At 37.7% G+C, this 27,990-nt stretch overlaps 1 protein-coding gene across 1 annotated transcript in view; it reads right to left on the minus strand.

The window, feature by feature from the left end:
• Positions 1-386: 386 nt before the first annotated feature.
• The window catches only part of sra (RRM_RCAN_like domain containing protein Sra), a 61,976-nt gene continuing 34,372 nt past the window's right edge, over positions 387-27,990 (minus strand). Inside the window, exons 3-4 of the mRNA XM_067096700.1 lie at positions 18,140-18,314; positions 387-2,900 (exon numbers count right to left, since the gene is read on the minus strand). Of these exons, the coding sequence (XP_066952801.1) occupies positions 2,764-2,900; positions 18,140-18,314 (312 nt within the window). The 3' untranslated portion in view covers positions 387-2,763. The remainder of the gene's footprint in view (positions 2,901-18,139; positions 18,315-27,990) is intronic.

Consider the following 27,990-nt stretch of genomic DNA (forward strand, 5'->3'; position numbering starts at 1 on the left):
CAAGACTTATTGTTTTCTATTACTTAGCCAGTCTTCTACTACATCTGTGATATCTAGATCTTCTTAATTTTGCTATTAATCTTCTATGTGGCACACTGTTAAATGCCTTCTGGAAATCCAGATAGTATATCTACTGCTCCACTTTATTAAATTTACTACATACATTACAGAAATCAAACAGCTGGTTATTCATGATCTTCCACTGAGAGAGAGAGAGAGAGAGAGAGAGAGAGAGAGAGAGAGAGAGAGAGAGAGAGAGAGAGAGAGAGAGATTCTCTTTCAGAAAGAATAAATTATGAAAATGCTAATTAACAGTTTTCCTTGTTTGTCATGGTTTTTTCTCCCCACTAATATCCAGTCTTTTCACACCTTATAAAAACCATAAATCACAGAAAATACTTTATTATATTACAGTATACATTTACAAATCACTTAACCTGATTACAACCCAAAACAATAAATTATAATTACATAACATATACCACCTGACAAATATATAACTCATAAATAAATAATATTCTGTATAATTCAACACTGGACAAATTTATGACATCCAGGTCTTTTAAAACTTAAAACTAATATACACTTGGTATAACAGCGCATGATTGTTAGACCAGTTTACACCACAGAGCTACATATACAAACACTTCTATACCACTTTTGCTATTATTTATCATTTTCATGAATAAATGATAAGTTTTTATCATTTTCATGAATAAATGATAAGTTAAACTACTTCTTTAGGGTTTCTACACATTACATGAGTTAAGAGGCATGAAAAGCTGTGCAGCTATGCATTGTAGTCTCACGGTTTATCCACAATCTTACTCAGATTCCTTGTTTGCAAAATATTCCTCCTGTACATTTTAAAATACTAGTCAAATTAAATACCATAATTCTTTAATTAGCATGTAAAACAGATGAACATTCTGAACTGCACTTACATGGTGTTTAACAATCATGCACAGCTACTTAGTTCTACAGTTGGCCACAAGATTTAATCCAGCATTATATTGTAGTAAAGGATTTTTCCTAATAACAGCATTCAAAATCACAGTCTTTCAAGATCAACTGCTTACTCTTGCCAACTGCAATACAATTATGCTTTCAGCAATTATGAAATACCTATTTGGTACATCAATCTGAGATCTGTCACATTCTCAATCATTTATACACAAAAATATTTGCATGAAGTTGACAGATGCCTAACATCTGAAATGAGACAAAGATAAGAAAGGCAAAAGACAAAAAATAAATGGAAATCACAAAAAGTTCACTGGATATCACTTATCATTCAGGAAGGCAGTTTCATAGTAGCTACAGTAAAGTTTTATTCACACTACTAGATGTGTGAATGCAAGTGCTATATGAAAATTCATATCAAATTTAATATTTTGTATTTGTTTATAGTGTCATTCTAAATTAGAACTATCATTCTATTTTAAAAAGGTGTATCACATAGAGTGCTCCTACTTGAGATCCAAGTTCAAGGCCAAGATTAAATCCTTCAGATAGAAAGAGGTACAAATCATCATGTACTTTGTTACAAATGTTATCCTCCCTCACACACATTTCTTTCAAGCTCAGTAAACATACATATTCCTTCATTACAGAAAAGATGGTTTTCATGATAAAGCACTTTCTGCATAAAAATACACTAAACTAGCATAAGCCCTCATTATTTTGCAATTATGCAGATATATGCAATAAAATGGATTATGGCAGAATTTTACATAACCATTAAGAGGTCCAAACTCACACATGCAGTCACAGATTGCCTGTTTCTATACTATTATCCTCATGACAAAGTGAAGAAGTCAGAACCTCTTCATCTCTTGAGACTAATTCCCATCAAGCACATAGAATGTTTTCTATCAGAATACCATTTGTCAATCATCTACAATGTAACAAAATGAGTATACCATACAAATCACAGAACTGGGAGATTGTGCTTGAAGCATTAACTAATGTAAAAAATCTTATGAACTGGTCAGTATCTGAATTTATCATCTTTTGAATGGAAGATGAATGATACACAGATGAAGAGTATTACCGGAAAAGCAATTTTACTCCTCCTGGTCATGCAGTTTTTAACCAAATTTCAGTTCATTGCCCCCCAAAATGTTAAGGTCTTACATACTTAAATATGGCCAACAAAGGCATAATCAATCTACCTTAGGCACAGTATTAGAAATATATGCCAAATAAATATAAATTAGTAATGCACCAATTTGCAACAACAGATATGATGCCTTATTATATGACTTTAAGAATAAAATACAAGTAACTGATATAAAATAGTTGCATAATAAAAGAAATGAGGGTTAATATATGTAATGCACTCATATTAAATATAACAATATTCTATAACCTTTGGTACTGTATAGAGCAACAGAAACAGTATTAGAAATAAACTATATGTAAGAATAATAAACTATATGTAAGAATACTGAATACAAAAAATGTCCTAAAAAAAGTCCATATTTAACATAAACATGAAATGAGCAAATACAACAAAATCTGGAACTCGCAAGTATCTTCAAAGCTGAAAATAATTTTTTCCTAAGATCACACTGTCTTAGTGTATATATACAGTAAATATATGCCTGCAAGACATGCAAGTACTGTATAAAATAAGTGGTTTGTCTGTTGTATGGACACAAAAATCAAAATAACTGCAAAATCCTCTTTGAATTATAATAAAGCTCAAACATTTTCAAAACCTCACTTGTCAACATAAAATGCTATTGCACAAAAATTGCACTAAGATGAGGACTGAGGTCGACGAGTCTGAATGATTCGAGGTCTGGGCCCGTTTCCTTGTTCTTCTGCTTCCTCACAAATATGAACGATTATCCCTGGCTTGTCCTCCATAGGTGGATGAAGTTCATGACTTTCCCCTGTGAAATGATAAACGGCAAGTTCTTGTATTAAGAGTAAGGTACAACCCTACGGGGAAAAGTCAGAATTCTTTAACAAAACTGGTAGCTGAAGGTAACTAAAATCTTTCCTCTACACAGCATGCAACTGCTGACATTCACTGGAAATACTGTACTCTCAAAGATAATACAACTTGTTTTGAGATTGATTAAAAACATACAAATTCTAGTAGAGTAGTGCTATACTGTACATATAAGAGTAGGGGATGACAGAAAATGTTCTAAAATTTTGAGATTTAAGAATACTATTTTGGATATGACAATTCCTACAATATGTGAGGTTTTATTTAATTATTATACTATGCTCTTAGAACCCATATCAGGTAATTAAATTCCATTAATTATTCTTAGTATATGAGATCCAATAATTCCAACAGACTTTAATCTTGAATGTACTGTATTTGATTACACTAAGTGTACTTTTAACCTCTGTTAGCTGTGCACTAGAACCCATATCAGTTAATTAAATTCCATTAGTGTAATTATTCTTAGTATGAGATCCAATAATTCCAACAGACTTTAATCTTGAATGTGTTTGATTACACTGTGTACTTTTCACCTTTGTTAGCTGTACATTATGTAATCATTCCATTCATACCAAACTCCTTTCATAAATTATTCTGGTTCATATGAACTGTATCTATGGTAAACTGGTTCCAAGTCCAACACACAAGTGCAAAATCATAAATGACACCATAAATGATAACAAACATTTATATGTAGTTAAAATTTTATATATATATATATATATATATATATATATATATATATATATATATATATATATATATATATATATATATATATATATATATATATATATATATATATATATATATATATATATATATATAGCATTTGGGTCGTTTCGGAAGTAAAAGCACGTTTACTTGCAAAATGGGCGCTGTGTTTAGTACCAGCCCCCTTGGGGATGTATGTAAAACATGAAATAATAATGGTAAATACCATAAACATAACGTCTTATATTGTTTTGGATGTTTGCGGCCTAAAGTGACTTACGTATAAAACGACCAGGACCGTATGTATACTGTATATGTATATATATATATATATATATATATATATATATATATATATATATATATATATATATATATATATATATATATATATATATATATATATATATATATATATATATATATATATATATATATATATATATATATATATATACAGGCAGTCCCCGGTTTATGACGGGTCCGGCTTCGACGTTCGAGGTTACGACGCTTTTCAGATATATCCATCAGAAATTATTTCCCGGTTTACGACGCATGTTCCAGGGTTACGACGCATCATACGCCGATCCGACGGAAGAAATATGGCTCCAAAATGGCAGAATAATAAAAATTTGGAGTTTTTTTTTTTTAATGAAAAACTCTATAAAAATGCAGTTTACATCGTTTTCAATACACCCAGAGCATTAAAAGTCAGGTTTTCTTAGGATTTTTGACGATTTTCAAAGATTTTTCAGTTTACGATAATTTTCGGCTTACGACGCGGCGTAAGAACGGAACCCCAGTCGTAAACCGGGGACTGCCTGTATATATATATATATATATATATATATATATTACATATACAATGGAAGTGGAAAGTTCGTACAGGGTGATGAGACATGCATGAACTTATCGCTACTTCTTAAAGATCTCCTCCCATTGTTTTCAAAGGGAAAAAATTTATTTTGACTGCTTGGCACTTTAACTGGTACTTCCGACGTACTTGAGCATGATTTTCTGACATTCAGTGCTATTTTTCTTGAGTCCCATGGCTCCAGGCAAACAACAGTTGTTGTCATCATAACCCTTTACAAAGAGGGGCTAAGATCTGGGCTCATAGCCGAAGCTTAAATTAAAGCAAAGAGTAGTTCAGAGGTGGTTGGCGAGATATTGTAAAAATGGGGAGTCAAATATTCCAACAGCTCTTCTAGGTTTGGGCATCCCAGGAAATTTCTGAAAGAGTTTCTGGCAAAATAGAGCATGTAATGGAAAAAGAGCCCTCCCTTATAGCTCGCAAAGTGAAAGAAGAGTATCCAGACGATCTCCAGCATGTCTCTGTGAGGTGCACAAGTGATCATCAGGCAAAATATCGCAGCTTTCGTGCCAAGGTTAAGCCAATACTGAGTGTTCGAAACATTATAGATAGGAAGGCATTTTCACAGAAATACAAATAAAAAAATCAATGTTTTCCTTTGAAAACAATGACAGGGGATCTTTAAGAAATAGCAATAAGTTTGTGCATGTCTCGTCACCCTGTACAAACTTTCCGCTTCTATTGTATATATTATATATATCATATATGTGTCATATTTCATTTATGCCACATTTAAATAAACTACGTTTCTTAGTAAATCTAAGATAATTCCCAATGTATATCTCTATCGCACATGAAAGGAAGGCTATTGTGAAATCTCCGTTTGGTCAAACCAGGACAGCGTCATCAATAAGTACCTGTGTAGTGCTTTAAGACAGTGCGTCATCATACATTAGCATGCGTTTGCATAAACTCAGCGTTCTCCTTTTGCTCAGAGCTTGAGGCAAAGTCACGTAGCCGTGGGAAGTCCTTGGGAATGAGGTCATATGTTTGTTCGTGTGTGTGCATCTTAGTCTTGCTATGTAAAAGTGTGACAGCTTAGATATTAGATCGACATGGGAGATCATCCTGTGCAGACCAATTGTATTCTTTTGTATATAGCATTTATACGAAATACAAGAAAAACCACTATGGAGTTTGTCTGAAATCCTGCAGAACATTGGTCTGATCTTCCAAAAACAGTCTTATTCTACAGCCATGGAGAAACTGAAGATGTCATAACCAAACTCTGACTGAGTTCCAAACACAGTCCTTATAACCAAACACCAGGGGGAATTTCTGATGAAATACCTTCCTACAACATATGTATATTATATTATATAACATATATATATATATATATATATATATATATATATATATATATATATATATATATATATATATATATATATATATATATATGTATATATATATATATATATATATATATATTTATATATATATATATATATATATATATATATATATATATATATATATATATATATATATATATAAATGTCTTTTCCTGTAATACTACAGTGTAATATGAATATAAGAAGGCCCATAAAACACTATTTAAACGTTGAAACCATATATTTTGGGCACTTGCTTCTGTGCCCCTGTTCACTGGTAGAATATAGACAGAGAAATGTTACATGGTTATACAGTATATACAAAACATAAAGGTGTGGCCTTAAGGCTCCGATGGTATGATGGCGACCGTTTCCTAAGAAGGAGGAGAAAGACCAATTCCCTAGTGGTTTTTGGCCTCATTAGCTCCCGTTTGGCGATGGATCTGGAGGTCACGTTTCTTGGGTCATCTTCTTCAGGAGGGGTCTGAGGATTAAGGCGTCGATGTCGTCCAATTTCCAATGTCCTCCTGACAGGTTCATATTGTTGGTTTGATTGATGATAGCAGATTCCAGCATCTTTCTTTTGTACGGACAGCTACTTTTGAAAACCAACTCCGCCCCACTCCAGTTTATGACATGTCCTGTATTTCTGATATGTAGGAAAATCCCCGAACTCTCCGAAGCGTAATGTATTGATCTTTTGTGCTCTGTTATTCTTTGCGAGAGCGATCTACCTGTCTCGCCTATGTAAATGTCATTACAATTGCTACACGGTATCTTGTAAACTCTGGCTTCTTCCCCTTTGTTATTTAAGCATACGTTAATGAGCGAACTCCCGATGGATTTGGGATAATGGAAAATGAAGGGATTGTTAGACCCGAGTTGTTCGGTGACATTTTGGATGTTTTCGTCATATGGAAGCTTTATTTTGTTGTTGAAATCTATTTGTCTGTTGTGAGTGGGACTTCTATAGTATATTTTATTCGCATTATGAACCTGTCACGAGGACACTGGAAATCGGACGACATCGACGCCTTAATCCTCAGACCCCTCCTGAAGAAGATGACCCAAGAAACGCGACCTCCAGATCCATCGCCCAACGGGAGCTAATGAGGCCAAAAACTACTAGGGAATTGGTCTTTCTCCTCCTTCTTAGGAAACGGTCACCATCATACCATCGGAGCCTCAAGGCCACACCTTTATGTTTTGTATATATACCCTTGTAACATTTCTCTGTCCATATTCTACCAGTGAACAGGGGCACAGAAGCAAGTGCCCGAAATATATGGTTTCAACATTTAAATAGTGTTTTACGGGCCTTATATTCTTATATATCTTATATATATTCATATATATATATATATATATATATATATATATATATATATATATATATATATATATATATATATATATATATATATATATATATATATATATATATACAGTATATATATATATATATAATTTTATATATGTATATATTGTCACGATGCATACCAAGTACCTGGTTATTACACAACTAATCACAGATTTCAAAAATATACCTCACTTCAGCCAGATACTTGAACTCTCATAACAAAAGAACTATGAGTACTCTAAAGGTAACAGTGATCCATTAAAAAGCTCATTAATCATGTGAAAAATCAAACTAAGTTTATCAAGATTAGTGTGAGGTATCCACTATTAAACAAGAAATATACTAGAATAAAAGGGTATCACTCCATCAAACAACTTTAACTGTTTCCCTGGTCTTAATTCACTACAGCAAAACTAAAGGAACAAAACAGGTTTATCATTTTGCCTTATGCACAAACTATTAATCCTATTCACTGGTGGTCAATAAATGAAACACTGTTTTTTAACAAAAATTTAAATACAAAAATTCATTGTTATTTTCAAAATTTATAATCAGAATTCACAAACTGAAAAATTTACTATTACTTGAAAACAACACAAAATTTAATTAATTGTTGAATTAAATTATTAAACAAAATTAAATCACAAAACTTTAATTTATCAAGAAATTAAATCAATCAAGTAAAATTTAAACTATCAATAATTATTCGAGATTTGAAAAGAAAATCTTAATATATGAAAATTAAACCAAGTATACAGTATTAAATTATCAAGAAATATTTAAAATGCTAAGTAAATAACTGTTAAATCACTAATAAAAATCAAGAGATTGCAAACACAAGAACACAAAAAATGACACAAAAGATTTATCAATAATAATTTCACTAAGGCAAAAATTCTCTCAAATATACCTTATTATACCAAGGTAATAATAAGTAAAGTTCATTTTACCTTACACAACATTGTGAAAACTTTTACAAAATCCCTTTGCAGCTGCTGCTTTAATTTCACAAAACACGCTTTTTATATGGCACCTTCCAAATGTATACATTTTCCCTATACTCAGATCTCAAAAGCTATATTTAATACCAGTGACCACAAATATATTACGTTAAAAATGAGATACAGAGAGCGAGAGACACTTTTTAAGAACGAGAGAGAGGGAACCACAGCTAACAGTCTCCCAAATAAGAATGAAAAAATCTTTGGATTCCAGTATGAAATTCAACATATGACGTCATTAAGGCATCTTGGTTGCGAGATACAATTCGGAAACTTCTAGAATAAGGAAGATGACGTAACTTCCGTCAAAATGTTTTGAACGCAATTGGGACAAATACATGACGCAATCGATCATGAGATCTTACTCTCAAAATTGCATATGTGACTAGAGCCATGTAATCTCAAAAAACATGTTCAAACAGTCGGCAATTGGGTAATTATGATTGGCACGTTTTGAAAACAAAACGAAAACCCCAGTTGGTTTTCACAAATGAGCAGCGATTGTATTCCAAACCTGTCAACACGTTATCTTTTGCGATAGCAGCTCAAGTGAAACAAACCTTTGCTAGGGCGCAAGTGTTCCTTATACTAAGCTTTATCAGGAAAGAAATTATTAATTCTAAATTAAATTGTTAATTTACTTAAATCACTAGCTTTGGAGATCTGATACTAAACTACATACAGTATTTCAACAATCATTATCATTACACATGCTACATGATAAATGAAACAGTAAATATTACATATTACAAGGCCACATCATGAAATTCCTTCCCCCAGAAGATTAGTTATCCCGGGTTTGAATCCAATGATTCACAACAGGATAAATAACCTGCAATGACATTATCTTTTCCTGAAATATGATTAACTTTTACATTATGGTTGTAGGCATAAAGACCACCTGGTCAGTCTCTGATTGCTTTGAGATAGGGTTGTGGTCAGACAACACTAAAATTTCTTCATTCCTAGGTGATTAATGCTAACGTTTCTTTTTCAATTGTTGAGTAAGTTTTCTGATGCTTTTTCAACTTTGAAGACATGAAACTTACTGGATGGAAGATTCTGTTGTCATCTTCTTGAAGTAGAACAGCTCCAATTCCACAGTCGGATGCCTCAACTTGTATCACAAACTTTTTATGGAAGTTTGGAGCTTGAAGCACTGGTCTTGAAGTTAAAATGGCTTTAACCTTCTCAAATGATTCTTGACATTCTGGAGTCCAAACAAACTTTGCCTTCGTACTGGTTAAGTCAATTAAGGGAGCTACTACAGCTGAGAAATTTGGACAGAATCGGCGATAAAATCCAGCCATGCCCAAAAATCTTTGTAGCTGTTTTCTCGTAGTGGGGGGGGGGTAGCCTCATGGATACCTTCTACATCAGCGTCAACAGGAACAAGAAGGCCTTTTCCAACTTTAAATCCTAGATACTGAACAGTTGCCTTTCCAAACTCACTTTTTCGTAAGTTGATTTTTAATCCTGCTTCCCGTAATTTCTTGAACACTTTCCTTAAAATCTTCAGAAGTTCTTCCCATGTGTTAGAATAAATCACAACGTCATCAAGATATACACCCACTCCTTCTATTGATCCTAGCAGTTGATCCATTACTCGTTGAAATGTTGCAGGCGCATTCATCAGACCAAATGGCAAAACAGTGTATTGTTACAGTTCAAAAGGAGTAATGAAAGCTGACAGCAACTTAGCATCTTCATCCAAGGGAATTTGATAATATCCTTTCAACAAATCTATCTTGGAAACCAATTTGGCTTGCCAAATATTATCAAGTAATTGATCAATAAAAGGTAAGGGATAATTGTCAGCCACACTGATGGAATTCAGTTTCCTATAATCAGTACACACCCAAAATGAGCCACCTGGTTTCTTCACTAACGCACAAGGGGAACTATAATGACTTGAACTGGGTTCTGATAATCCATGCTGCAACAAATATTCAACTTCTTTCTTCAGAATATCTCTGTGAAAAGGTGATAAGCAATATGCTCTCTGTTTAAAAGGTTTTCCATCTTCTCTCATCTTTATCTCATGCTTTGTCAGATCGGTACGCCTAGGTACATCTGCAAAATTTTCAGGGAAACTTCAAATCACCACACTTAATACACTACTTTGCTCAACACTCAGGTGTTTTAGTTTATCCTCCAAATTTTCCAATATTGAAGAATTGTTCATCTTACTTTTAGCTCCCAATTCGTAGCCATCATCGTCCTCTGTAGATGAAGTTGTCTGTGTTATTGACACTGTTTCAGTTTTACTCTCTGAGAAATAAGTTTCAAAAGAGTCATGTGTATCTTCCTCTGTCGTTTCCTTCTTCCTGGTGTTTCAATCACACAAGTTTGATCACTTAACTTCTCTGTTATCCTATAAGGACCTTCTCAACAGTCTTCCTGATTCCCATATGTCCAGGCTCATCCGCTACTGCTACTACTTGCTTCCTCAACGGATATGGAATAAAAATTTGATGATATTCCCCCCATTCAGCATTTCCTGATATATCTGCAGGTTGATGCTTCCTCATAAGTAATCCTTCCTTTATATAACAACAGGTAGGAGTTTGTTGCATCTCTTCTTGATCAACAACTCTGATCAGCTAACGTTGTATCCTTCTTCTGCAGTTCCATTAGCTTCTCTCTAGTCACCTGAACTTCAAGGGCTGAATTCGCAATATCTGCTAACTCTGCTACTGTAGTTTCACTAGGATCCTCTTCTTCTTGGATACTTTCTTCATTATTAACACTAGGGAAATCTTCACTGTCCTGGAACAGCTCTTCTGGTACAAGCAACTCCTCAGTTTCTTCACTTCCATACGTAGTTCTCTTCATACTCCTGGTAGTTACACAACTTGGAAACAGGTGGGGGTTTTTCTTCTCTGTCTCTACCGTAGGAGTAATCCTCAATGGTTTGTCTGTCACTATAGGACAAGGAACGAAGGGTATACCACCAACTTCATTACCCAGTAAAACATGCACACCTTCAACAGCTAGTGAGTCCTTTACAGCAAAATCAATACTTCCTGTCACCAATTCACAGGACAAATGCAAGCGGCATATGAGAGTTACTTCCTCTCCTCCTATACCCTTCAAAATAACTGAATCTCCGGTGAGATTCTTCTCCAACTGTGGGTGAGCACCACGAACTACCACACTATGGTTACTTCCTGTATCACGTAATATCTTGACTGGTACCTGCACATTCAAGGAGGGAGTTCTCAGCATACCTTCATAAATATAAGGCTTAAAAGCCTCCACACTGTTCAGCCACGTGCTGCTTGAAGTTACATTTCCACTGGTTGCTGAACACTCTTCTTGTCTAGTCTCACTGTTTCCCACACTATTCCTCGTAGTTGGTTTTACCTGGTTACCCTTTACCACTTGTCCAACTGGCCTGGTCTGCTGTTGCATCTTATAACAATCTTGACTACAGTGTCCTACTCTTCCACACTTGCAGTAAACAACATTAGTCTTCTGCATCTGTCTTGAGAAACTGGAAGGTGAGGGTTTACCATTCAATTGCTGAGGGGTATATCCTGGCTCTGTACTGGCAAAGCTACTAGAAGGGTTTCTCACATCAATGTTCTTAAAATTCAACTGAGACCTATAACCTTTGAGTTGTTGGTTCTGGTACTTGACATTATAACTCTTTCTGCTACTGATGATATTATAATCCTCACTCAGGATAGCAGCTTTGTCAAGCTTCTTCACCTCTCTCTCTCTCTCTTAAATAAGCTCTTATGTATTCAGGAATTCCTCTCAGATATTGTTCTAAGACTACTAACTCCTCAAATTCGTCCACAGACTTAACTTTAGTGGCCTCCAACCATTGTCTGAAACATCTTACTTTATAGGCAAAATCCAGGAAAGTCATCTTGTCATCCTTCTTCAAAGATCTGAATCCTTCACTGTAATATTCAGGGGTCATCTGGTGAACTTGTAACACATTGTTTCAGTACACTGTACTCTTTACACTCATCATCTGATAAGGATGAATAGGCAGCCATCCCATACCTGTAGCCACTTTTTCAAAGTGCTCAAAAAACTCATCTGGAGCTTCTTCTGTAACCTTTGGAATTAACTTCTGCACTCTTTCTACATCAAACACAGGGTCTGCATTACCTTGGGTATAGTTATATGGGTTTACAGGTACTGTGGATCAAGCTCTGATGAACTCCAACTCCCTTTCATGTTTTTCTCTATCAGCCTGCATCTACAGCCTAAGTAACTTTTCTTCTGATTCTAGCACCTTCAGTCTACACAAATTTTCTTGTTTCTAAACGTCTAAGCTCTGCCTCTGCATCACCGTTCTCATTCTCTTGCCCTTGCTCATATGTACTGTAAATTCCCTCAGCTGCATTCAACAATTCATATGCTTCATTTAACTCTCTATCTACTTTACCAGAGTCTATCAATGCTTGAATTGCAATACATTTGATTTGTGCCTCAATCATATTACTGGTTACATTGCCCCCACATGTCACTGCTAAGACAGTCCACTGTGCCTTAGTCAGGTGAAATTCAGATAACTTTCTGATGGATGGAGCGTGGGTGGGAGAGTCGATTTCAGCATTCTGTAATTGCATCAGTGAAGACTGCGAGTCCCTCACCCCTGAAAGAGACCAGACGGTAAAGGGAAAAGAAGACTTCGCCGATGCATGCTGAAGCAAATTCTTCCCACCTCCACAGTGGCATTCCTTATTGGCCATGAGAGGCCCTTACAAGCCTTGCTGCTGAAGGTTCAACTTCTGTTAGACCATAAACAATGCCAACAAGCAAGGGAGAGGGGGCAGACCACACCCACCATCCAGGGGGCAGGGTCATGCACCTAGGGACCTCAAAGAGGCAAGGGGAAACCAGCCGGGAAAAGGACGGTTGGCCGTTGCTGGCGGTGTGGAAGGGAGGGCCACATGAGGGCCCAGTGCCTCTCTCACTGAGCCGCGGCATTGTTTTCGATGCAATGCAACAGACCACCTCGTGAACGCTTGTTCAAAAAAACGACGATGGCCAGCAGAACAATGCTCCCCCTACACAAAGGGGAGGAAGGGGAAGGCAGTGTGGAGGGGGAGTTGGGAGGACCCCCGACTACAACCACAATCATAAGGTCCAAACAATGACCATGGCCCTGATAGAACAAGAAGATAGAGGATAGAACAAGAAGTAGTGGACAGTCCACCAACTGTCGCTGCCCCTACCCAAACGTTGACAGTGCAGGGAGGGAAGGTAATGCAAGAGCCTACCACCCGCCCCCAATCCGCGAAGGAAGTCGCAGTGCCCATCGTGGAAATATGGGTGGGAGAGCGACAGCAAAGGGCGTTGGTCGACACTGGCGCAAGTATGTCTTTGTTAGAAGAACACCTTGTGACAGGGTTGGTGCAGCCTTTGAAAGGTTGTTTAGTTTTAAGTACAGCAGGAGGAGTCATTTACACCTCCTCCTGAGGTCACTTTCAATCAAATCCTCTAAGGAGAGATTTTAACAACACCCACAACTGTCCTTCCCAATCAAGACCAATACAAGAAGACACAGCACTTCCCCATAGCTTCTCTGGTCCCAACCAGACTCTGACCACGGACTACTTAACCAGATTCTGTCCATGGCTACTTAACCATACCCCGACCGCAGGCTACTTAACCAAACATAAACTGAACTTCGACTAGCAAGAGTGGTTTTCGAGATAGTAAACTGTAACCGTAATTGTACTTGTGTATGTAATTAACTTTCATCATTAAAGTAAGAAGCTACCCATTTCGTCTTCATTACGCCTTTCTAAGAGATATAATTACATTTCATATATATCCCTTCTAAATAATAAACTCGTAAGCTGCTGACTACGGGAGGAGACGCTGTGGACGAATACTTCGCTGACTTAGAAGAAAGAAGCAGGTAAGAAGGGAACAATAATATGTCACACAAGTTATGAAAATAAACTTGTGCATGACATAAATTTGGTGGCAGTGATGTAGGATCCAAAAGGCGAGACAAAACAGCCAGACATTAACAGAAATATCAGCGCAATTGCGTAAGTTACAGTGAAACGAAAATCTACAAAATGAACTTAGATTTTACGATGGCAAGCAAAACCTATATGAAGAAATTAAATCCTGCAATAAAGCGTCAAACAGAAGTGAACATAAAACTGTAATAGTAAACAACAGAGAAGCAAAACACATAGAACAATTAACCACAACACAGTGAGCCAGCACATCGTCGAGCAACAACAGGCAGCAAGTGTGTTTAACAAACTATCACCACGAGTGTAACAGAAACAATGCAGTGTGTGTTTCAATGAAGCTCCGAAGGCGACAACAACAAAAGAACAACTTATTGACTATGAAAGAATTCCATAACAACAACCTGTAAGTTATCAAGAAAGTGAGATTTACTGTTCTCTCTCTTTAAATGTGTAAAGAAGAAGAATTTTTTAATTTATAATAGAGTAGATTATTTAACCTCTCTTTATCAAATTGAAAATTAAGGAAACTCTCTCTCTCTCTCTAGTGAATTAAAATTTTTTTTTTGTAAGCGTAATTACAATTATTACTCTCTCTATGATAATTATTTGTTTAGTAAATAATCTAGAAAGGGAATTATTTTTTCTCACTCGGATGGTGATAAATATTTTGAGTAATTATATGCAAATTTGTGTGCTCATTGTGATGGATATCTTTTTTGATGATATGATGCCCAATTTCACATAAGATATTTTTTTGGTGTGTATTTGAATGATTACTTTTGAAGGATTTATTTTACTTGTGCACTTGAAATCAATTTAAGAATTTAATTTTTTGACTATTAGGTTTTGATAGTTTCTTTTATTTTACGGTACTGTGTGCATAGTGTAACATTTTTATACATATATCATGTGGTGTGTTCAATTTGAATAATTTTATTGTAAAATGCAAAGAGTCTTCGATGAATTACTGAACACAGTTAGGCATTCACCGTACAATTTCAGACCATCGACACTCAGACGTAGCCGAATTCCAAGACTAGTTTCCCACTCAACTTTAGTGCAAAGAAATACTAACAATAATAACACAAGTTTATTTTCATAACTTGTGTGATAAGAGAGAGAGAGAGAGAGAGAGAGAGAGAGAGAGAGAGAGAGAGAGAGAGAGAGAGAGAGAGAGAGAGAGAGAGAGAGAGAGAGAGAGAGAGAGATTGTTATTTTTATTCATTTATTTCTTAATCTCATTAAACTTAATATTAATATTTGAAAATTAGTACTGTAAATCATTATTTCATCATAAAATGTACCCTCTAAAAGTGGTTATACCATCATCCTGAAACACTTACATATGACTTTAATATAATTTCAATAGTACTTTAATATAATTTTAATATTTCAATAGTATCAATTCTGTGGTCTGGTAAAACTAAGATATACTTACTTTTGAGCATCTATCTTTGGTTTAATAAAGTCTGGGTCCATCCTGAATGGAGGGGAGAAAACCAGTTTCTCTCTCTCTCTTCGAGTTATGTATGGTTTAATCTTACGGTATTATTGTTGTTGTTGTTGTTGTTATTATTATTATCAATCTTAATAATATTTAGAAATTTGTAAATCATTTTTTATCATAAAAAATGTATTTAGTCATGAAAATAATATCAAAATACACTAATTAGTGAATATTTCTAGACAAAAAAGTCCGTGAATTGCAGAATTTTTTGCGAATAATTAATAGATTTGTTCCACAGAAAATCCCACGAATCGTGAGAATGCGAATATGGGGGTTTACTGTACTGAAGTAAATGTAATGCTTCTGTATCCTTAAATAACTATACCAGTTCACAGACATCACTATCACTCTCTCCAAAACAGATGATACGTGACCTGCTGAACTAACAAATAACTCATCTGGAGAATGTGTCGAATTCGAAACGAAGACAGTTGAGAGAGATGGCGAAGGTCACAGACCTTGGTCCCGAGACACGTTATGGTTCCCTGTCTGTGGAGAAGACCAACAGACCCAAGGCAGTCCAGAGGGCGGGCTACAGATAGACACCAAGGCTCCAAAACCTTCTCTTTTGCAGTGAGGGGAGAGGGGCGGTCTTGCCCTAATATACAGCTAAATTTCTAACCATAACAAAAGAATATTTCTCAATTACCTATTACTGTACTTTTATCCTGAACCACATAGGGAGCAAAAGAAGGCAGAGCAGGAGTGAAAGGAATTATAGGCTTATGGTGAGCCCTACTGAACTGTTTACAAAATCTATGGGCCTCTAGCATCTTCCAATACTTCAAGAAATTTTTATCCTCTTATCAGATCTCTCATTATCTTCACATCAAGAAAACCACACTCGTGCCTCAACAGCCAGGCTAACACACACACAAAGCCATCACGCACAACCGAAACATTAATTTTCCACAAACTCTTTCCTATATACAGCCTAATGCTTTCATCTCTTCTTCTTGTAGATGACATAATGCAAACACAGAAAACAAGCACAATACTGTACAGGAGAAAATCAGTAAGAAATAGACAACATTATTATTAACGCTGAAAGTTAAGTATACCTTAGTTTTACCAGACCACTGAGCTGATTAACAGCTCTCCTAGGGCTGGCCCGAAGGATTAGACTTATTTTACGTGGCTAAGAACCAATTGGTTACTTAGCAACGGGACCTACAGCTTATTGTGGAAACTGAACCACAATTATTAACGCTGATTCACACTGTCTGCACAAGGATATGGCATGCAGAATTCTAAGAATATTGTCAAGACGTAAATATTCCAACACCACCTGGTGGGAAACAGTGATTATAGAGACAGTCTTAGCAGGTTAGCCAAACGTTACTATGTTTTATTTTAAATGCTGATCGCACCTAATGGTACGAAGATATGAGCAACTTTAACAGTAGGTAAGACTCATCCCAAATAATGGGAATCCTGACAGCCCTTCACCTAAAACATAAATATGCTTAGTTGCAAATTCCAGCTCTTCACCTTGGAAGTGACAGTGATGAACTTTCTTGTGTAAGTCGATAGAATTACCTGTACCATTAATTTTGCCTGCGTTTCATCAAAATTTCACTAGATTTTCATTTAATATTTCTTTCTAACTTCATTAAACAACTTGTACTGATTTATAGGGTATTTTAAAGGCAGGATGAGGTGGTTAACTGCTGAGTTAAGTATATTCTAACCTAACCAGTCTATAATCTGGGAAAATCACTAATCTGGCACCCTACACGTCCCAATAATGCCAGATCAGTGATGGTTGACCTGTACTTAATCGGTAGATAAAACGGAAAATCTTATGGTTAAACTTGCCCAATGACATGGGCAGTGTCTAAGTAGCATACTGACATTTTTTCTCTTTCTTTTTATTTTAACTGTATATTTGTTGTGAGTAAAGTTTCATTACAAAGGTGAATCCCATGTGCAAATCTAAGTCTCATTTGTAGTAACTCTACAAAATAAGAGTGAAGCAACGCTTAGATTTCCACTTATTCGTAAATCCTCTACAGAATGAGAGTGAAGTACCTCCATCTTTAAGACAACTGTTAAAGTAATTAACTACTGCAACAAGTAGGTTGGTATACATGATGAAATATGGTACCCATGTTGAAATATACTGAACCACAAAATGACAAATTTTTAATTATTTTGTATTTTTCATAGCCAACAAACCTATGGTCTTAATGTTAGGATAAATCTTCTAGTGCCAGCTGGAAACTGTGAAAAAAACGTAAAATTGTCGAACAAGGTATTGTATTGGTAGCAACGGGGTTTGGCTACTTGGGTGAAAACTGATCATTGCATATTTGGATGACTTTAGCATCAGTTCTTTCTATATAAGATAAAACATCTGATGTAGCACTCAAATTAACCAAAAAGAGGATTATGATTTTAGTTAAAGAAAAGAAATATTTTTACCTGGAGCAAGATTAGCAACAGCAGCAATCAAGTCATAATTGACAATTGGTTCAGCTTCTTCAACAGGCTCCCATCCTACTGGAGGTGAAGCAGGTGGTGATATCAAAAACTGTTTGTCTCTCTTTGGAGGTTGCAGGTGTGGCCCACCTTCTAATTTGCTTCCCAGTACAATAGGCTTATGGAATGAACAAAATTATGTCACTTTATCAGTAAAAAGAACAAATGTTCTCAATCATATAAAGATAAATTTTTCAGTTTTGAAAAAATATCTTAAATTAATGTATACAGCAACCAATAAATATGTGCCTCTGAAATGTTCTGTTTCAATTATCACATTCAATCTATTTACAATAATCAGAGTAATTACTCAAACAAAGCAAATCAGGCATTCAATCTCTTTATGCTAGAGAATTATTTTTCCCTCCCTAAATTCATATATCAAGTTCTGGAATAATAAAAAATCCTGAACACTAGGAAACGGAAAAATACAAACTAAATGAACTCAAAAAGTAATTACTGGTATTTTTTATAAAGATATTTATATTTTTGGACAAAAAATTCTCAGGAGAATTAAAAAACAGGTAATCTCTGGAGAAATGAATGACCAAAGATCTTCAACGGACATGTATAAACAAAAAAAACAATGTTTTCACAAATTAAAACCTGTTATACACAAAAATCCATCAATCATAAATAGCCTTAGTTCTGTGCAATGGCTCTCCAGTCACACCAACTTGTTAATCCTGAAAAGACCCGCTGTGTATTCCCAGGCCACCAGCCAGATACCACCAAAGGTCATTATTCCTTTATTGTATACCAACAGGATGAAGCAATTATAAGTCAGGTCCTGCAGGCAAAAATGCACAAAGGCACTGGAACCTCCATGAAGCAAAGTGGCTATGAAAACAATTTCTATATTTCTTTTAAGGTCATAAATGTCATTACAACCACTAACCTTGAGGCTGGATACTGAAGTGGCCAGAATAAAACCAGTTTTTAGACAATTCCACATTACACATACCAGTGGTTAAAAACAATTGGTTACCCATTTTCCCAAAGCTTTGGTTTTACAAAGATGAATCCTGATGGCAAATAAGAATGGAATACAATATAAAATCAGGGCCAAAGGCCAAGCACTTGGACCTATGAGGTCATTCACTGCTGAAAAGGAAATATGACAAATTTAAATTAAGTTGTACTTTTCATAGCTAACAAACTTGCAGTCTTAACATTAGGATAAATCTTCTGGCGCCAGCTGGAAACTGGTAAAAATAAAAACAAGAATTGTATACGCAAGGAATCGATGGCATCTGGCATCCGTCATGGAGATGAGATGGGAAGCGGCCAGCAACCTGATCTCAACCCCGTTACGTCTTAGTTTTCTTCCAGCCCATTGCTAACTGAATGAGGTGTGGCTAGAGGTGGGCAGTAAATGTTAAGACTGCAGGTTTGTTAGCTATGAAAAATACAAATTAATTTAAATTTGTCATTTGTTCATATATAGAACAAACCAGGGTCTTAACATTAGGATAGACTTGCTCTTGGTGGGAGGTAAGGGAATCCTGAACCAACTGGAGGTTTGGCACACCCGGTCATACTTCCTGAATAAGAGAATTCAAAAGAAGGAGACCTAGGCCTCTGATCTGTTAGATATATGGGTATCCAACAGTCAGATTACTGGGCTAAGTCCAATGCAGAAATTCAGAGCATTAGAGTAAGTTAAAGAGCTATATCTGTTCACATAACAAACTAAGGTAACCACCTACATGTGTTTGTTATCATTTCTCTCTCTTCTTGCTAGAGAGAGGAAGGGTTTGCTACTGCTAGGTATATTCGTGTAGAATAAAAACAAACCAACAGTAAGGCTACTACACTAACCTGTATCTGGCCTGTTCCAGTGTATGATAGAACCATCTTCTTACCCAAGATACAAAACTGTCAGGCTAGGGGCACTGGATGAGCTACATAATTTGTTTAGCAGCCACCATCAGACCCAAGGAAAAAGTGTCCAAGGGCCTGTGGCCAACATCCCTCAGGTACAAGGAAGTGAATGTGGTTTGGCAGAGCCAAGAACCAGCATTCAGGATACAGTATTACGAACAGATAAGTTCTTCTTGAATGGCAAGGAGGAGCTTAGTCCTCTAATGTCATGTGCTCTTGCATGCACAGTACTGGCAGTAGAAAATGATGACAAGGAGTAGGCATGCCTAATCACTTCACGAAGCCAAAACGAAATAGTATTCTTGGACACTTCTTTCTTGATCCGGCCTGTGCTAACAAAAAGTCTTCGGAATCCTGGTCTGAGATGTCGAGTCCTTTTTAGATAACAACGCAGTACTCTGATGGGGCAAAGGAGCAATTCCTCTGGATCGTCATTAACCAAATCCCTAAGGGAAGGGACAGAAAAGTAAACCTGTCATCATGAACCAAGGGGTTTTGAGTCTTAGCCACGAATTGTGGGACAAATTCGAACGCTACTGACTTCCAACCCTGGTATGTTTAACATCAAAAGCTACACCATGGAGTTCACCCACTCTCTTTGAAGAAGCCAAGGTTAGAGGGAAAACTGTCTTAAAGGTCAAGTTTCTGCCCAATGACCGACGCAGTGGTTTGTTTGGGGCTCGAGTGAGACTACTTGGCACCAGCGTCAGGTCCCAGGCAGGAGGTTTCAGTTCTCTAGGAGAACAAGACTGTTCAAAACTTTTGAGCAGCATAGAGATTTCCCAAGATGAAGTTAGGTCCATGTCTTTCAAATGAATAACCAACCCCAAGGCAGCCCTATAGCCCTTAATAGCAGAAACAGAAAGGATGGATGTATGATATTTAGGGCAAAAGCCGAGGCACTGGGACCAAGAAGGCCATTCAGCGCTGTGATGAAGATAAAATAAATTTAAGGTAAATGAATTTATGAATGAATGAAGGAAATGATTAATAAATAAAATGAAGTGATATGACCAATAAATAAAGATATGAAGTTCAATGCATGATGTGATATACTGTATACATAATAAAAAAATTTAATGTCAAAATTCTGTGTGATGTAATAAATATATTAGGAAAAAAATTAAATATTGCTAAAAATTTTTATACACTAAAAAAGAGATGAAGGCAGAAATATCTGCTTCATCTCCCAAAATATCAGAGAGGGATTTACCCTGGAAATATCTTTCTCTTTGGTTAAAATATCTGGGGCAGACCACCAGAATGTGCTCCACTGTTAGTCTCATCAAAGTAAGCACACTCTGGAGGGCTGCTTCCTTCTAAAATAAACTGATGGGTTAAACGAGTGTGCCCAGTCCTTAATCTGGTTAAAATAACCTCTGTTTGTCTGTCAAGCAGGAATGACGAAGACCACAGCAGTATATTATCTCTAATATGTCTATATTTTTTTATTATTGGCAAGAAGAGAAGTCCACCTTTCTTACCATTTACTTAAAACATAAGATCTAATAGGGCCTTTTAGGTCTGTATGAGGCACTTTTCTGAAAGAGATGTCTGATAAAATACTAGCAGCTTTCACTTCCCTGTCTGCCATCTCGTTTCCGCAAATCCCCACATGAGAAGGGACCCAACAGAAAGAAACTGATTTATGCCGACAATAGATTGGAGAAAGCCCCTCCTGAACTTTCTGAATTAATGGATGAAAGCTATTAAATTTTTTAATAGTTTCTAAAGTGCTTCTAGAGTCTGAGTATATGACAAAATTAGTCGTTACTTTGAAAAACTAAATCTAAGGCAGAGACTACAGCTGTTAATTTGGCAGTAAACATTGATGCAGAGTCAGGTAATTTAGCTGTGTATGCTGTATCACCAAGGATAACAGCACAACCAACACCACTATCTGACTTTGATCCATCTGTATAGGTCTTTGTAAAATTAGCATGGGTAACGTCATGCTCTAAGAATTTTCCCCTAAACTCTTCTTCAGTGCAGTCTTTTTTGTTAAACAATTTCTTACATACTAATGCTTCTGGAATAAGCCATGGAGGATTTACAGGATATTCTACTTCCAGGACTTTCTGGGATTTAGGATGATTATTCCTAACATCCCCATTCAGTTGAATTTGGAATGGTTTAAAAGCTCTTGCACAAAAAATATTTCGAGAGTCTGTTTCCTTTAGTATTTGAAAGGACAGATTTTTGGGAGCACTTTTCATTCTAGCCACATATTACAACCCTAGCTCTTGCCTTCTTAGATCAAGGGGAAAATGATCTGTATCAACATACTGTATATGCTTCCAACAGGTAAAGTTCTAAAAGCTCCTGAGCATACTCTCAACCCCGTGTTGTGTACAACATCCAGTTCCTTTAGCTTGGTTTTACAAGCTGAGGAATAAATTTGACAGCCACAGTCTAGCTTAGATCGACATAGAGAGTCATATAGCCCCAGAAGGGATTTCTTATCAGGCCCCCAACTAAATCCAGAAACAACCTTTACAATATTTAAAGACTGTTTAACATTAATCTTTAGGGCATTTATGTGGCTGGCCCATGTTAATTTATGGTCTATAGTCATCCCCAAAAATTTTACTTCGTTTTCATAAGGAATGATAGACCGTTTTAGACTAAGTGTGGGAACCTCTTCCACATGCCGGCACCTGGTAAATTTTACTGCAACTGTTTTGGAAGAGGAGAATTTAAAACCATTCTCATCAGCCCACTTAGTAATAGCATTAATATACCTTTGCAAATGTTTTACATACACACAAGGAATCATATCCTGTGCAGTATATTGCAAGGTCGTCGACAAAAAGCAAGCATTTAAGGTCGTCGACAAAAAGCAAGCATTTAACAGGGGGCGAGATTTTTTCAACCACACTATTTATTGCCACTGAAAAGAGTGTTACACTTAAAATGCTTCCTTGGGGAACTCCTTCCTCCTGCATAAAAGGTTGGTAAAGGGAGTTTCCCACTCTTACCTTAAAAAATCTCTGTTAAAAAGGAATATATGAACCTGATCATTCTTCCACATATGCCCATCTTGTGCTATTGTTTCATGATGCCAATTCTCCAGGTAGTGTCATATGCTTTCTCTAAGTAAAAAAATATGCCAATGGTCTGACACTGTTTGGCAAATCCTTGCTAGATTTGGTTGGTCAGCCTCAGCAAGGGATTCAGGGTGTAGTTTTTCCTGAAACCAAATTGAAATGGCCACACTAATCATAACTTGCTGTGATGCTACTGCTGACGACGGCTACACGAAATAGACCATGGAGGAGATATCCTCCTCCCTAAAAGACTGTTGCAGAGCGCAAAAGGCGCCCTCAACAGAACCCTCTCCGAATGTCCAGATAGTGAGGCGGAAGCTTCAAAAGAAGCCCCTCCTCTTCTGCCAAAGAACGTTGTACAGTCAGGCGAATGTTAACCTGGTATGCCAGCCTTATTGACACAGAAGAGATGAGGTGTCAGGCAGTACCGGACCGAGGGAGTATCATCTTGTTTGAGCAACTACCGGTTCTGTCGCATATAGCGACTCGAACATCGTTGCTTTGGTAGTGTAGGCTCCTCTGGAACCTTGGATTGAGAATAAGTGAGGATGAAGTCTACCATCCGCTTATACTCATTCTCACTAGCTGAAGGAGAACTAATATCCGGTACCGGATCCTCTTCTTCAAATGAACAATCCTTGTCAGAATGGTTTGACCAAGCCGGAGGATTGTCGGACTGGTCCGACCAAGCTGGAGGATTGTCGGACTGGTCCGACCGAGCCAGAACAGGAAAGAGGCGGCCTGCCTTAGCAAACGCCGAACTCGAAAACCTGGAACTTGCTACACCTGGGTGCATGAGACGGAAACCTGACGTATCAATCGCGAACATACTGGAGGCACCAAAGTAGGTTGCGCAAACCCCGCACCACCCAACGGGGGATGACGCAACACCTGGGCAGACCACCCCACTCCTGAGAGCGAAGAGGCCGCAACACCCAAACCACTCAAATCTGGATGTATCAAAACCGCACGAAAATCGGAATCCAGAACTGAAGACCCGGAATCAACCCTGAACCAACATGGATGCCTAGACGGAGGGACAGAGAAAACCTGCCAGAAAGTTGAGAAAGAAGAAGCTGAAGGAGGGAAGAAGGAAGAAGCCACACTCACAGTAACCACCAGAGCGCCCAACGCCGACGGACAGATGGAGGAGGTCCCAACCGGACCGAACTCAAAGGAGTATTGAAGGGGAAGTTACGAGGTATCAAACCAAAGGTAATAGAAGAAGGTAGCTACCAACTATCCTGGAGAATGGAAAGGCTGCGGAAACTATCGGTGCTGATACACTGAACGCTGGCGCATGCAAATTGCCGACTGCCGTAGCATCCGCAAGAATCGCGGAGTATACAGTACAGTTAGGAAACTATCGGTGCTGATACACTGAACGCTGGCGCAAGCGAATCGCCAACTGCCGTAGCATCCGCAAGAATCGTGGAGGATACATTACAGTTAGGAACGCGTAAAGAATGAAATAAGGAGTTGCTGACGCCTCTGCAAACACCTGAGAAGCAACTAGACTGGATGCCGAGAGACTACCGGATTGCAAAAGGTGATAAAGACGATGGATCCGTAAAAAGTACCCCTTCCCTTAACCCCGAAGAGAGAGAGGGGGCCGCTGAAGCTCTAATATACAGGGTTGAAGCAAGAAAGCCTTGCTCTGTTGAGTTAAAAGCCAAGAAAACAGGATGCGCAACAAAGACCCCGAGAGCCCTCCAAAGAGCAGACCGAAAAGAAGATTGAGAAGGGCAATGGAAGAAGGCTTAGAAGAAAAAGGGGAAAAACGGGAAAATTCCGTAGCGGCCGAAGAGGCCATAGATTTCAAAGAAAATAGACTGGTTCTGTTCCCCCTGCCCCGGATAATCTTGATAAACATTATCAAACCAGAAAATTCTTTAAGACATGATAATGAATATTGGAAAAACTCGATCACCAGAATTACCACCTTCGCAAGACAAAAGAAATTTTAAAACCCACAAAGGATAAGGAACCTTCGAAGAAGGAGTATTCAAGGAAAACAAAAATTCAGAACCAGATACATCAGAAACCAAATCTGAACGACCCTCCATGGATCTGGAAACCTTTGTTGCACAGAGCCGAAGCAAGAAATAAAACCAACGATTGATCTAAATGAGAGATCTAAACATTAGCGATCCCAACCAAACCTGAACCCAAAGAAGACCACGTTCAACTACTTTTCCTAAATACTTCCTAAATTAGAATTCCTACCCTTCTGAGAGATTCCTAATTCTAAATCCACCTTAGAACTTGCGTTTTTAGAGGGAAGGGGGAAATCTGCTGCCAACACTGCCTGCTCCGTGCCGGGGGGGGCCGGCAGATCCTACCTTCGAGGTTTGCGGTTCTCCGTGACCCCCGACACCCGTTAGGGCTGGTTCTGGAACAGGCAGGGGGGCTGAAAAAGAACGATTAGAATCTACAGCACTATTACTATTATCCTTATATCTAGTTTCCATTAATTTAGTCATAAAGCTAGAAAAATAGACTAGACATACTCAGCTAGTGACTTGTCCTCTAACTTTTTGAATAATTCTTCCATCTGATCTACTGACCAAGACTCGCCGCCTATCTGACTGATACTACACCATATCTTCCTACATAAAATACAAGCAGAATGTTGATCGTGTTTGAGGGTACTCATCCTACGCTTGCAGGATGTGTAGGGCCGATGAGCGTCAGTATCTCCAGCAGAAGGCTCTGTCGTCGAAGATGTAAACAAAGTGGAAGCATCGGCACTAGCATACGGCGGCGTCTTCTTGTTTGACTTATCCAAATGAGTCCAAAGTACCTATCCCAAAGTCAAATTCGGGAGAGAAGTTCCAAATCCTATCAATAAAGTATCCATCCAGGAGAAAATGCGTTGAAAACAGTCCAAATCGTGATCTGATGTCCAAGTTCTTAAATGGGGGTCGGGCTAAATGACCAAAAGTTCACCTGATGTGGGACACACCCACACAGCATGGCGAACAAAAAGCAATTGGGGATCTTGGCCTCACTCGGCCGGGACTTGCAGCAGTGTTGCCAATGGTACTTCAGGTGACTCATTTGACAAGATTTTCCTGTAAGCATTGGTAACGCTGACAATTTATTACCCACTTAGTGGGTAAGAGCTATGGGGATGTAGTTCGGGCTGGTAGGTGACCAGGGCTAATTCAGGTGTTCAGGGAGTGTATTGCAATATGTCATTTTTATATAAGTAACTTACCAAGTAATTACATAGCTGATTCCACATTGTAAGGAGGTGGGAAAGAGCATGGACATATTCTACTTCAAAACATTAAGAAAGTAATGAGTTTGAACTAGAAAGGTCGCTAACATTGAATCAATGTTTGCTGTTTCCTTACCTGTTGAGAGAGCTGCTGCAGGAAGGTACTGCCTCTGGTCGGCGCTCCTCTCAACTTGTAGTGGACGTGGCAGTATAGCCAAGGGTCGCCACTACATTAGTGGGAAACTTTGCAGCGGAGGAAGTACACCGTATGCAGACAAAGTTTTAAAAGATGCCCTTGCCCTGGTTGAAGACCAGAATACAAAATGAAAACACTGTCACCTACACCACAGAATAAAACAGAATACAATCCAACCATTATCAAAGATAAAGTACGAACTGGTGGGTACTCCAGGTACAATGTACCCCCAGGCTTCCCAACGACTCAAAACCTTAAGTCAAGGCGAATGGATAGCAAAGGAACAGATACATTCCTCATGCTTCCTCTCCCAGCACCATCCCAGCCACAGACAAAGGTCCTAAAGTGCTACAATTTTCAAAAACAGTTTCTATGTCCTTGAGGTAGTGAGAAGAGAATATGGACTTGCATCTCCAGAATGTCGACTGTAGGACTGAAGAAAATGACAAGTTGTGTTTAAAGGCGAGGGAAGTTGCTACTGCCCTAATTTCGTGAGCCTTAACCTTAAGTAGAGGAAAAGCTTCTTCCTGGATCTGAGAGTGGGCTTCTAATATTAATTCTCTCAGAAAAAAGGATATGGCATTTTTGGAGAGAGGGCGAACTGGGTTTTTAACATAGCACAGAGGTTGCTCAAAGTTTCTCTAATCTTTTCCGTCCTCTGAAGATAGTACCTGATGGACCTCACTGGGCATAGGAGCCTTTCTTCTTCCTCAGGTCCCAAGATATCCATAAGGTTCTTGATGACAAAGGACCTAGGCCAGGGTTAAGAAGGGTCCTCGTTCTTTGCTACGAAACCAAGAGAAAGGGAGCAGACTGCGTCCTCTTGTGCAAAGCCTATTCTTTTGTCTATTGCTTGAAATTTGCTAACACATTTGGCAGTAGCGAGAGCTGTTAAAAAGAGAGTCTTTTTCGTGAGATTCCTGAGGGAAATGGAACTAAGAGGTTCAAATTGAGGACCTGAGAGCCACTTCAGTACAACGTCTAAGTTCCAAGAGACAATGGAAGAACTATCTTTCTTGGACGTATTGAAGGATTTGATCAGGTCGGTGATATATTGATTAGAAGACAGGTCCATTCCTCTGTGCTTAAAAACTGAGCTGAGCATTGACCTATACCCTCTGATGGTAGAGGTCGATAGCTTCCTGATGGGCTTTAGGAAAATAAAAAAATCGGCTCTTTGGCTTACAGATGTTTCAGAAGAAGAGATGTTATGGCGGCTGCACCACCTTCTGAAGACTGTCCATTTTGATTGGTAGAACTTTGTAGAAGAAGCTCGTCTGCATTTCGCAATTGCCTCTGCAGCTTGTCTCGAAAACCCTTTTGCTCTGACAAGGCGCTTGACAGTCTGAAGCCTGTCAGTGCCAGAGCGGATAATCCTTGGTGGAATCTGAGAAAGTAGGGTTGTCTGAGCAGAGACTATTTTTGTGGAAGAAGTCTTGGGTAG

Source organism: Macrobrachium rosenbergii, chromosome 4 (assembly GCF_040412425.1).
Source record: "Macrobrachium rosenbergii isolate ZJJX-2024 chromosome 4, ASM4041242v1, whole genome shotgun sequence".
Classification (NCBI taxonomy): Eukaryota; Metazoa; Arthropoda; class Malacostraca; order Decapoda; family Palaemonidae; genus Macrobrachium; species Macrobrachium rosenbergii.